General features: G+C 39.2%; 1 protein-coding gene across 1 annotated transcript in view; it reads left to right on the top strand.

The window, feature by feature from the left end:
- ercc4 (excision repair cross-complementation group 4) overlaps positions 1-12930 on the top strand; it is a 43536-nt gene extending 30606 nt beyond the window's left edge. Inside the window, exons 8-11 of the mRNA XM_063057464.1 lie at positions 203-782; positions 8517-8609; positions 10072-10184; positions 10498-12930. Coding sequence (XP_062913534.1) covers positions 203-782; positions 8517-8609; positions 10072-10184; positions 10498-11231 — 1520 coding nt within the window. The 3' untranslated portion in view covers positions 11232-12930. The remainder of the gene's footprint in view (positions 1-202; positions 783-8516; positions 8610-10071; positions 10185-10497) is intronic.
- Positions 12931-13768: the final 838 nt, after the last annotated feature.

Raw genomic sequence — 13768 nt, forward strand, 5'->3', positions numbered from 1 at the left:
TGGCCTGGATGTTGTAAATCCTGACATAACTCAAAAACTACAGCAAAATAAGGAAAAGTGAAAATTAATGGAATGTGAAATTTGAACAGATAGCAAGAAAACTGAATGTAAAATATAGGATTAATATAGAAATCAAAATAACAGGTGAAGGCATGCTATAGTTTGTATGACTACTGTAGTCTTTTCTCTTGCTTGCCTGTAGGTCATGTACTGATCTGTGCCAGCGATGATCAGACCTGCGCACAGTTGAAGGAATACATCACCATTGGAGCCGAGGCCCTTTTAATGAAACTCTATAATAAAACGTTTGGGAAGAATGAGAAGGCTGAGTATTTAAAGACAGTCACTGTAAAAAATAAGCCTGGCAAATCCAAGGCACGACCGAAGTCTGGAAATGGCCCTAAACTGAAGAAGGCAAAAACAGAGGCTGTCAAAAAAAAGAAACCAGAACTAACACTGACTCAAATGGTTGGAAGAGAAATTAAGGAGGATTCTACGGAAGAGAAGGAGAAAGAAGATTATGGAAGTGTTAGTATGGAACATAGCAGTGAAGAAACAGAAGTTGATGGTATGGTGTTGAACCTGCCAACAGATGCCTGCTATGGAATCCTAAAGGAGCCACTCATTATCCTCCATCCCTTACATGGCTGTAATGATCCATATAGTCTGTCACGTGTACTACATGAAATCGAACCCCGTTATGTTATACTGTATGATGCAGAACTGTCATTCGTTCGTCAGCTTGAGATATTCAGGGCAAGCAGGACAGGCAAGCCACTGAGGTAATTATGTTCCTGATGTTCAGTCTTCTTAAACGTGAAACTGGTGCTTGTTTGTTCTCAGAGGAAAGGGGATGCTGGTAATGCTCATTGCTCACCACTAATTGCTGTTGCATTTTTAAGTTTTTTTCTATAATCAAATAATCTAATGGCACTTAAAAAAAATTAAGAATCAACTACATTTGTGAGCTGGAGTTATTACTAAACCATGTGAGGAAGAGTGAAGATTTCTTGGATATGATCCCTCAACCTGCAGCTCCAGGTTTGGTGCCATAATTGTTGCAGTGTTAGTCTGATATCCACTGGAGTTCCAAGCAAATTTAATTTTGGAAGATAATCTGAGGTTGGTGGCATTCTCAAGCTTTCCCATTGTTTATGGACTATCAGGTTAGTAGATTAAAGAGGGCAGGTAGAGAGAAAACAAAACAATGTGACATATAAAAACACAGGTCAGAGCTGTTCCTGAGACCTGAACCCAGAGGAAGAATGCTGAAAATGTGCAGGACATCAGGCAGTGTCTGTGGAGGGAAAGACAAAAATTAATTACTGATGAATAACTTCATAGCAGAACTGGCTTGCTTGTGGCTTCTTCTAATGGTTGACTTTCCATTGCACGTTTGTTTAGTCCACGGGGTTAACATTGAGCTTCTAGTTGTCTGTCACTTTAATTTTCCAGCTCACTCCATTTTTGCTTATCTGTCTGTGGTTTCCTGCACTGTTCCAGCAGAGCTAATGTAACTGTGTTTCCATCTTGTCACGTTGCAGCCTTCATAATGTGCTATCATATTCAAAAGTTTCAAGTAACTTGTTTTCTCTGTATTAAGAGCAGAGCTGATGGGTTCTGTTGTAATATTAACTCAACCCCTATCACTCCATAAACACTCTTTGATCTGTTAGGCTCTAACCTGCATTTTGCGCTTTTTACATGACTTTTCGTTCATTGGCTTACTGACTCTCAACTATTAATCTAACAGTCTGCTTCTTGTACAGTGGATCATAATGGCAACTCTGGCCTTGGCCTTCAGAAGAGACGTCCTTTGTCTTATCCATTTCACCCTTGTTTCCTCTGCAAGATTAAACAAATTTATTTTCTCTCTGCAACAATTCTGATGAAGGGGCTTTGACCTGAAGGTTTAATTCTGATTCTCTTTCCACAGATTCTGCCTGACATACAGAGTGTTTCTAACATTTTTGTTACTTTATTTCAAACCTTCAATGTCTGTTTTTATTTTGAGTTTCAATTATTACATGATCACTTATTGCTGATTGCAGGATGTGTCTGCTCAAATTCACTCCTCCTTGCCTGCTTTACAATACTTTTAGAGTATTGTCTTTAAAGCTCTGAGGTATTCTCAGATGATGTTCTTTTTATGATTGTTATAAATGACTTAGATGAGGGAGTGGAAGGGCGTTTGTAGATGACACAAAAGTTAGTGTTGTTGTGGATAATGAAGAAGGCTGTCATAGGTTACAATGGGTCGTAGGATGCACTGCTGGCCTGACAAATGGCAGGAGGAGTTCAATCCAGAAAAATATGAAGTGATATCCTTTGGAAGGTCATACTTGAACAGAGTACAAAGTTAATGGCAGGATTCTTAGCAGTGTGGAGGAACAGAGAGATCTCGTGGTGTTCATCCATAGATCCCTCAAAGTTGCCACACAAGTCAATGGGCTGGTTAGGAAGGAGTGTGGTGTGTTGGCCTTCATTAGTTGGGGCATTGAGTTCAAGAGCTAGTTAATGTTCCAACTCTATAAAACTTTGGTAGACCACAATTGGAGAATTGTGCTCAGTTCTGATTGCCTCATTATAGGAAGGACGTCAAAGCTTTAGAGAGGAGATCGGCCAGGATGCTACCTGGACTAGAGAGCATGTCTTTTGAAGAAAGGTAGGGCTTTTCTCTTGGGAACGGAGCAGGATGACAGGCAACTTAATAAAGTTGTATAAGATGATAAGAGGCATGGACAGAATGGGCAGCGAGCGCCTTTTTCCCCAGGCAATGGCTAATACAAGAGTTCATACTTTTAAGGTGATTGAAGGAAGGTATAGGGGGAATGTCAGAGGTAGGTTTTTTTACACACAGAGTGCTAAGTGCATGGAATGTACTGCCAGAGGGTACTGATAGGGGCAGATACATTAGGGATATTTAAGAGACTTAAAGAGACACATGATGAAAGAAAAGTGAAGAGCTATGTGGGATGGAAGGATTAGATTGATCTTGGAGTAGGTTAAAAGGTCAGCACAATATTGTGAGCCTAAGTGCCTGTATTATGCTGTACTGTTCTACGCAGAACTTATTAACTGAAATCATTGAACCAGATAGATTACTGTAATATGCCAGTGCGTTCATGGTCATTTTTTTTCAGATACTGTAATTGTCAATTCACAGTGTGAAAAGATAGAATTTGCAAATGCACAGCTAGTTGGATGATTACTCATCACATTAGGATAACCTTTTGCCTGAAATAAATAGTAATAAGTATATAGTTTTCTTTGGGCATGAAATATTCATATAAAGAATCAACACTTTTTCTCAAACTATTCCCAATTATGGGGGATTCAGAATTGGCTAGCCTATATAAGTTAGGAGGTAGCTGGGACTGGCTGGATGAAAACAGAGATGGGTGGATTAGTAATTTTGCATTTGAAACAAAGATTGGTGGTGTGGTGGGTAGCATAGAAGATTGGCAAGGATACAGCAGGACATAGTTCATTTGGAAAAATGGCAGATGGAGTTTAAACCAGACAAATATAAAGTATTGCATTTGGTGAGATCAAATATAGAGACAATATATTGTTATTGACAAGATTCTTAGCAATGTTGATGTGCAGAGGTATTGTGGGATCCAAGTCCACAGCTTCCTAAAAGTAGCTATGCAGCTTGATAAAGTGTTAAAGAAAGCATGCTTGTCTTTATTAGTTGAGGAAATGAATTAAGAGTTGGGAAGTTATGTTGCAGCTTTATAGCAACACACATAAAAGTTGCTGGTGAACGCAACAGGCCAGGCAGCATCTCTAGAAGAGGAAAGATCTCAAATCTCTTACTAGCTCTTCTTTCAGTTAGTCCTGACGAAGGGTCTCGGCCCAAAACGTCGACTGTACCTCTTCCTAGAGATGCTGCCTGGCCTGCTGAATTCACCAGCAACTTTTATGTGTGTTGCTTGAATTTCCAGCATCTGCAGATTTCCTCGTGTTTGCAGCTTTATAGTTAGTTTGTATCTAGAGCAGTGATTTCCAAAGCGGGAGATATCACCCCCCCCCACACCCCCGGGAGCGGTGGGGAGGTGGGGAGCACTTGGTAGCAAGAGCAGCAGCTGAGAGATTACAGGCTTAATTTGAGAAACTAATTACTTATTATAAGCATTTGCTATTCAGTGTCTCATAGTTGATTCGTCATCATGGCTATCCCTCGAGGTCAAGGATGATGGTCTTCGTTCTGTTGATCTACTTATGGGCTCTCAAATGGCTTATGAGTCCAATCTTGGCTTTGAAAGTTCTTCCGCATTCAGGACAGGTAGTTCCAGATGGCAGATCGGGCTTTGGTTGTTGCGGCCTGTCTTTCCATTTTCTTCTCTTTTCTTCTAATTTTGCACATCTGCTGGCTTCGAAAGTTGCTGTTCCTTCTTAGATGATGGCTTGCCAGAGTTTCCTGTCCTTGATTACAATGATCATGTAGTCACCTCATCTCTTGCTAATCCGTCGTTCTCTTAGATATTGCTTATTTAGATAGTGCGTTATAGTTGTTGAAAAGCAATGGGACACTTCTGTATATGGCATACCATGAGAAACTTGGACTGTAGAAATTGTGTTATTTCTGGGCCCAGCTTGTGTATTATTGCCATTCACTACTGTACTACAGTGTTAGCTAGTACAATTCCCATGTTCAATTGGGTAAAGTTCAGAATCTGCCTTTCAAATGGTCTTGACTGACTTTCTCTAGCCCATGGCCCAAACGAGGTATCACTGTCCTACTTTATATTCCTTCAGGTTGAGAGTCAGATTTTACCTGAACTATGATGATGTCATAACTTTCCTAGAGCAGCACTCGAGGTTAGACAATAGACGATTGACCATGGTCATTAATCCATACTAAAAATGGCAGGAGAAGACCAAACAAAAAGAAGTGTAGACAGTTTGGTGTGGAGTATCTGAAATATGAATTTATACCAGCATCAAGCAAACAACAGCAGCCAATGTGTCTATTGTATGAAAAAGCTTTTTTTTCAAATGAGGCAATGAAACTGTCCAAGCTCCTTGATCAATTGAAGATAATACTCTGATAAAGTGAACAAGAACTTGGCTTATTTTCCATCACTTCATGAAAACTTCCAGAAACAAGATACTTCACAACAAAACAGTGACAGTTTACTGTACAGACTTCATTTGTCATTGCTAAATATGGAAACTACCATACAATTGTAGAAAAACTGATTCTGCCAGTAGTAAGGAAGGTTTTGAGTACAGTTTTGCGTAAGTCACCAGACCAAAGTATTAAAGTGATTCTGCTCAGTGAGAACTCTGTTCAAAGACAAATAAATGAAATGTCTCAGAATGTGGATGATACATTGTGCAAAATACTTAGGAAACCAGAATTTGCAGTTAACTTTGCCAGGCATCAAACTTTTGCTTCTTGATTATGTTTGCTTCATAAAAGATGAAAGCATGATTCAAGAGTTACTATTTGCAAGGGGACTGGAAACAGATATGAAGAGGGAGTCAATATTTCAAAGAAAAGAACATTCTGCTCACCAACATTCTTGCTTATGCAACAGATGGGTCACCATCAATGACAGGATGTCATCATGGGATTTTTATTTCTTGAAAAAATCTGTACTTAACACATTTACCATTCACTTTGTAATTCACAGGCAACATCTTGTCGCAAAAAAACCTAAGTGATCAGCCGCACAAATCATTAAATACTGTTATCACAGCAGTAAATAAAATCAAGTCCCATGCTCTCAATTCTTGGACTACTCAGGAGTTTTGTTTTGAGAATGATGAAGTTTGAATGCTTGCAGTTGCACAAAGAAGTCAGATGGCTCTCAAAAGGAAATTGCCTGAAATGCTTTTATGTGCTTTTTGAAACTGATAAAATTCTTTGAAGACTCAATTGTTTTATTCAGTATTCAACTCAAGAATATTAGGTATGACATGGCTTATTTGTCAGAATTACTCACAAAGTTTAATGAAATCAATCTTCATTTGCAAGGAACTGATGTGATCTAGTTTAAGATGATGCTACTGAAGTTGTGCAACAGCTTACTCGTTCAGAAGACATTACTAATTGCTAACATTACTAATAATAACTTTTCTGAAGTAAATTGTGGTCATCTATCACCACAAACAATGAAGAAGCAAGCAGAGATGAAGCTAATTCGAAGGATGAGCTATGCTGGTGTATCGCAAAGCCAAAGCACAAAGTGTTCAAGATGGGGTCGCAGATGGATTTGTTATCGCTGTGGCTATTGGAGTGAACGATTTAGAGAGGAGTCGATGCAGAAGAGTTTCGATGCCACATGCCTAATCTAGGTGCAAGGCTGGATTGCTCCAAGCACCAAGCCGATTTGGTGAGATCGAGGACAGTTTAGAGCTGTGTGACCCAAGCGTGTCACTGCGCTGGGATCCGGGTCCGAGAGCACGGCACTACCCAGAGCTTGGACAGTCTAAACGCTGGTCCAGATAGACTGGAAAGCCCAAGTGTCAAGCCCAAGGCAAGGGTCAGGCTGATTTTGCTCTCTCTCATGCAATGCTGGGGCACCAAGGCTGTAAACTGCCCCAGCAGCTGTCGTCTCTGTGAGTTTCACAAACGTTTTTGCCCCACTAATATGATGAACTGAGATTGTGGCTTAGGTCTACTCCAGGGGGTGGATCTAAGGACTCAGTCTAATTCGGAATGCTCTTGTTTGCTCCTATTGTTTACATGGTGTGTGTTTTTTTTCTCTCTCTCAGCACGGGGGTTATAGTCATTTTTTAAATTGGGTTATTTGAGTTTCTTGCTTTGTGGCTGCCTGTAAGCAAACAAATCTCAAGGTGTATTATTTATACACTCTGATAAAAATGTGCCAGGAATCTTTGTATGTTACGAAAGTCAAATCAGCCGTCTCCACATTTCTGTCCAAGGCAACCCTATTTAAGTGGAACATTGGCCATTGTGACCTTTTCCAATTTCTGAGACTCTAAGATGGAATAGAAAGAAAGAATACCAGTTGATGATCTTCAATATACTGTGCCCACCTGGGTGAGCTGCATATAAAGACTTCAGAGAGATTTCAGGATCTTCACTTGATCCAAATTCCAGATTGGGTTCCTGAACACTAGTAATGAGGAATTAACAGAAAGGATGGAGGAAGCATTGATCTTGCTACAAGATAGCTTGGAACTGAAGCTGAGGTTCAAGTTTTTTACATGAAGAATATACAGCCTGGGCGGTGGCGGGGGGGGGGGTGTTGGTGGAGGCAAATATAAGAGGTATTGAAGAGGCTGTTAGACGTGTATATGAATGCACAGGACAGACAAGGATATGGAGATTGTGTAGGCAGAAGGGATTAGTTAGCTGGACCATTGGTGTCAAAGGGCCTGATCTTGTGCTGTGCTATTCCATGTTCTCTTGTTGCCCTGTCCTTCAGGTTTATTAACTTGTAGTCTAATTAACTGGAAGCCATGAAGAGGCAAAGTAAAAGCTCTTTGGGTTAACTTGGGCATTATTTGCTGTGCAGAAATAACTTGTGCATTTGTAATTGTCAGAGCACACAAGCACAGAGAATTGCAGATTATATAGCTAACTGTGCTAGAGCTATTTCATGTCTATAAATACATATTGTCAGGATAATGCCTCTACAGTAGCTCACAGTTTTAATGGAAAATGTAAACATTTTAGTAAAAAGTACAGATTACTTGATGTCAAAGACTTGCTTCCCTGGAATTTATGAATCAGGTCATTTCCAAATATTATGCATCAATTCAGAGCTCCAGTTCCAGTCGGTGCCAATGATCCAGATTGACTTCTTCATTTTTGTAGTTCTGGTTGCGCCCATTAATCTCCGATTTGCTCTGAAATGCTCTACCATGGAGGGGAGAAAATGTAAAGCAAGGTTTTTATTTTTTTTAAACTTAACTTGGTATTTATTTGGCACCCATTTTCCTTCCATGCCTTCCAGTTGACCATTGAGCTCCTGCTATCTTGGTGGACAGTGTTCATATTGTACTTTTTGTACTGTTTTATGTTCCAAGGGCAGAATGTTTCTTTCCACAGTATGTAGAGTGCAAAACCTGCATCAGGTGGAGTAACTGTGATGATTGCCTTAAAAGGGAAGAAAATAACACACATGGTTGAGTGAAGATGACTGGGAGGAGCTAATGAGTATATTTTAGTCTTCTACCAAACCATATATAACGATGCTGCTTTTTAGAATATTTGTTTCTTTCTGCACATTTCCTCCTCCCCACTAGTTTTCCTTCAAGTTAATAAATTGAAAAAACATTTTTCTTTCCTTATCCTGGTGATAAATTATTTTCCACCAGAGTCTTCATTTCAATTTTGTTGAACATTAATGAAGCAAACTGAACAATTGTATTGGGAATTACACAGCTGAGTCAAAGGGAGCTACAAACCAATTTCACTTAAATATTCTGCCTACTTTTATAACCTAAGCAGCAGCCCTGCACATGTTTCAACATGAATCATTATATGTGTGTTGCCCGAAGGACTGATGCTCCATTTAATTTCTTTATTCTAGAGTTTATTTCCTCATATATGGAGGCTCAACGGAAGAGCAGCGATACCTGACCAATCTGAGAAAGGAGAAGACAGCCTTTGAAAATTTGATAAGGTAAATAGAAAAAGTGCTTCAGTGGGGCTGATGCTGTAGATGAAACACTTTGTAAAATTGTACTCGCTAAGGTGGTGATGATGACTGACTTGCCCTAGATTTTTGTGAGAGGGTTTCTGATGTAGGATCCAAGAACCTAGGTAAGCAATTGCCAAAAATCGAGAATAAAAGATTGTCAGAGTAAAAATTATTCTGATGGTTTGGGAAATATGTCAACAAATGCTCCTGAAGCTATCCAGATGAAATGAGTAGTCAAATTCAATCATCCTACAGCTGGGAAAATTGCATACAACTGCAATAAAAAGTTAGAAAGCTATTCTCCTTAACTATAAGTTTATGCTCTTGAACAAAGTGTAAGGCAGGATCTCTTCTACTACCTGCTGTCTAGGTGACGCTATACATCTCTCAGCCTAATGCATCGATACACTATTTTCCCCTGCAGGATTTCATACAAACATAGAAAATCTTTAGCACAATACAGGCCCTTCGACCCACAATGCTGTGCTGAATATTTACTTACTGTACTTGATCTGGTACTGGGAAATGAACCTGGTCAGGTGTCAGGTCTGTCAGTAGGAGAGCATTTTGGAGATAGTGATCACAATTCTATCTCCTTTACCATAGCATTGGAGAGGGATAGAAACAGACAAGTTAGGAAAGCGTTTAATTGGAGTAAGGGGAAATATGAAGCTATCAGGGAGGAACTTGGGAACAAGTGTTCTCAGAAGCATAAATTGGGAACAGATGTTCTCAAGGTATGGCAGAAATGTGGCAAATGTTCAGGAGATATTTGCATGGCGTTCTGCACGGGTACGTTCCAATGAGATGGGAAAGATGGTAGGGTACAGGAACTGTGGTGTACAAAGGATGTTGGAAATCTAGTCAAGAAGAAAAGAAAAGCTTCCAAAAGTTTAAAAAAGCTAGGTAATGATAGAGATCTAGAAAATTATAAGGCTAGCAGGAAGGAGCTTAAGAATGAAATTAGGAGAGCCAGAAGGAGCCCTGAGAAGGCCTTGGCGAGCAGGATTAAGGAAAACCCGAAGACATTCTACAAGTATGTGAAGAGCAAGAGGATAAGATGTGAGAGAATAGGACTAATCAAGTGTGACAGTGGAAAAGTGTGTATGGAACTGGAGGAGATAGCAGAGGTACTTAATGAATACTTTGCTTCAGTATTCACTATGGAAAAGGAAATGCACTGTGTAAAGGCGGCTATTGTTCTTTATTTAGTACATTTGTAATCTACTTGTCTATAATATTAGAATATATTTTAAAAGCCTCTATCATTCAACATTTTTATTCATTATTATTATAATATTGTTCACATTGGGGAAAAAAGTGCTGTTTGAATCTGCCCAGGTTCCAATTGATCACTGCAATCAGTGCAAGATAAAAGCCTTAAATAAAGAGTCTTAATAAAGAACATTTAACTGTTATCAATTTCAACCCTGACCATTTTTAGGGAGAAGGCTGTAATGGTAATCCCTGAGGAGAGGGAAGGAAGGAATGACTTCAACTCAGATCTTGCTCGAGATGATGGCCTCTCACCTGCTGAAAGAGACACGCGGAAGGCTGGTTGGTTTAAACTGAACAGGCTCTCTATTTTCTATATTTGTTGTAGATCTGAATAATGCTTCTGGTGGAAATGTCACAACCTCTACTCCGAAGAGAGGAGGAAAAATGAAAGGAAAATCTACCAGTTTATTGATAAGAATTATATGGAAGTGCATTGCCTGATTTCTTCTTAATATTCTACGTAGCAATAGTAATTGCATAATATTTAAGGGAAAAAAATCTAAATGTTTAGATTTTCGTATGGCAATTAAAGATTTTTTTAAAGCCACGATGTATTTTATTTTAACCACGTGCCTACTTTGCCTTTGTTCAGGGGGCCAGGCTCAGAAGAAAGAGCAACATCGCATTATAGTGGATTTACGGGAATTCCGCAGTGAGCTGCCTTCCCTGATACATCGGCGGGGCATTGACGTTGAGCCGGTCACCTTGGAAGTTGGCGATTACATCCTGACTCCTGACATTTGTGTTGAGCGCAAGAGCGTGAGTGATCTGATTGGCTCTCTGAACAACGGCCGCCTTTACACTCAGTGCACCTCCATGTCACGATACTACAAGCGGCCTGTCCTGTTGATTGAGTTTGACCCCAATAAGCCTTTCACCCTGAACTTCCGAGGATCGGCCCACCAGGAGATTTCCATTAATGACATTACCTCTAAGCTCACCCTATTGACTCTACACTTCCCCAAGCTGCGAATTATCTGGTGCCCCTCCCCATACGTTTCTGCTGAGCTGTTTGAGGAGCTGAAACAGAACCGACTGGAGCCTGATGCAGCCACTGCCATGGCTGTCACAGCCGATTCTGAAGTTGTTTCTGAGTCAGACCGATACAATCCAGGTCCACAAGATTTCCTGATGAAAATGCCTGGAGTGAGTTCTAAAAACTGCCGGGCACTGATGAATCGCGTAAAGAACATTGCTGAGCTCGTAAAGCTCTCTCAGGAGCAATTAGCTGACATCTTGGGGAATGCTAACAATGCCAAACAGATTTGGGAGTTCATTCACTCATCGTATACAGACAAGGCAGTACAAGCCAAAAATAGGAGATGATGTTCAGAGCGGAAGGAATTTAATAGAATCTTCCATACCTTCTGTTACCACAGCCTTTGAATACAAAATTGTTGTCTTAAAGAAAAGTTATTAACTTATTTAATTATTGTAGTAGACTTGTAAAAACAACAATAATCTGACAAAAAAAGTATTTCAAATAGGTTTCTAGTTATTTTGATAATAACATCAGGAACTCTATTTAAAATAGCCCTTTGGAAATTCCAGCTTCAACAGTCAGGTGCTTTGCTGATCTATAAATACTTGCTGTGAGTATTAGGGGGGAGAAGTATTAAACTGAAAGAATAGTGAAGTATAAAAATGATTGGGTCAATGCTACCTTAATACAAAAGACATTTAAAGCCAAGTTTTAAGAATGCTGATACCAGTCTTTGAATCTAAATAACCAAGGTGTTTAATATATTTATGTCTGTAAATGCTAATGAGATGTACATTTTTGCTGCTTTCATATGTTCTGTGAACTTATCTGTATGTTATAATCCATTTATCATATTAGAATCATCCCTCAAAGTGTATTTTGTATAGTCATTGGAGTCATGTACATAAGATAATGGGATTATCTCTGAAATATTCCTTTGACATTTTTTAATCAGGTCTGCTGATCCCTTATTTGCAAGATTCTGCCATAAAATTTGAATCAGTAGACTCTGCTATGCCATTAAACAGCCTTTAATAGACCGACATTATTAAGGACTTGTTTATGTAGCATATGATGTTCGTGTTGCCTCAAGAGAATTCCCTTGGATTTCTTTCCTTTTATGCTTTGAAAGCAATAGATGAAATTTACATTAATTGTGTGATGCAATAAAGCAATTACAAAATAGAAAAAAAATATGAATTTTGGAAGCTTGATCTTAACTTGGAACTTTTTTTGTCAAATCAGTTGAAACAGTACTACACCTTTATTTTCTGTATGGTACACTCTGCTGGATAGGCAATTTGAAATGTTTCAGAAAAAAATCCTTAGGTTTCATTGATTTTTGGGTGCAATATTTTAAAGACAGAAACTGAAACCCTTGGAACTTTCTCAGAAACTTTTGAAGAATTAATAGCACAAAATGAATGAGAAATATCATACACCTTTTAGGTTGGTTGGGGGAAGTGCTAAAATATTGAATCGATGCTTTTTGTACTTGAATATTTTAATATTGTATTTTATTTAATAAACTTTCTGGTTAATAAAAAATGTAGCACTTAAAATCAATGTTCCATTATTTAAAAAGTCAAACTTTTGATTGAAGATTTCCCCTCACCTGTTCTCAGCTGTCACCCGCCAGCGTGTACTCCTTCCCATCTCCCCACCTGATTCTGATTTCTCTTCCCTTCCTTTCCCGTACCGATGAAGGGTCTTGGACCATTGACTCTTTATTCCTTTCGGTAGATGCTGCCTGACTTGCTGTTCCTGTGTGTTGTCCTGGGTTTCCAGCAACTGCAGAATCTCTTGTGATCTCTTACGTTTATGAAACTGTTTGGTCTGTTTTCTATTTTTATTGATCTTTTGTTGAAGAATGGGTATAAATACCTGACACCTCTGGCAAGAGTTGCTCTGTGAAGTCCCCAATCCCACCACCACCCACCCAGCCCCCCGTGTGCACTTTGTCTTTTTTAAGCTTCACAATTAAGATAGGTCACATGAAACTCAGAGGAAGTTTATTTACTGCCTACCGAGCCTTACTGAGTCCTCGGGAAGTGCCGTATGGTTCTTATGTGATAAGTGGAAGTTTCTCTGAAAAGCTTTTGATACAAGATATTCTACTCCCTGGCCTGTACACAATTAACCAGTGCTGCCTGTCAGTTCCACTGTTTGTTGGAAAGCTGATCAATGAGCATTTTGTAACTGAAGATTTGCACAGCTGTAAGAGATAGGGCCACTAACAGCATGTTTGGGAATCTACTCTGTGAGACTACGCTGACAACAGGAAGTCCAGCACATTGGGCAATCTGTGGCTACATTTCAGATGTCCCCAGTAAACATTCCAGTTCCATAGAGTGGCCTCTCCTGTTTGTAGATCATTTTCACAAGAATGGATTAGTACCCTATTTCCTTACAACTATCAGGCTCCTGAACTGGTGTGGATAACTTAAGTCACAACTCTGAATTGATTCTACAATGTACAGGCTCACTTTCAAGGATTCTTTACAACTCCTGTCCTCATGTTATGTTGAACCGTTTGTCTTCTTTTGCACATTGGTTGTTTGTCAGTCATATATGCTTTTGTAGATTCCATTGTATTTCTTTACTTTTCCTGTAATTGCCTACAAGTAAATGAATAGTACCATATGTACTTTGATAATAAATTTCCTTTGAAGTTTGAATTGGCTACTAGCCTACATCTATTAAAATGAGTATCTAAGCATTTCTTCCCCATCTACTGAATGTCAATTACAAATGGACTGTTATTTCTATATTTAATTCTACAAATTATGCTGTTAAGAAATCCACAATGATAGGTTTTGTTTGGAGCAAGAGGATCCCATTGAGACATTGAAGCTTCTATTTAACGCAGTGGATAATTTAC

Source organism: Mobula hypostoma, chromosome 9 (genome assembly GCF_963921235.1).
Source record: "Mobula hypostoma chromosome 9, sMobHyp1.1, whole genome shotgun sequence".
Lineage (NCBI taxonomy): Eukaryota > Metazoa > Chordata > Chondrichthyes > Myliobatiformes > Myliobatidae > Mobula > Mobula hypostoma.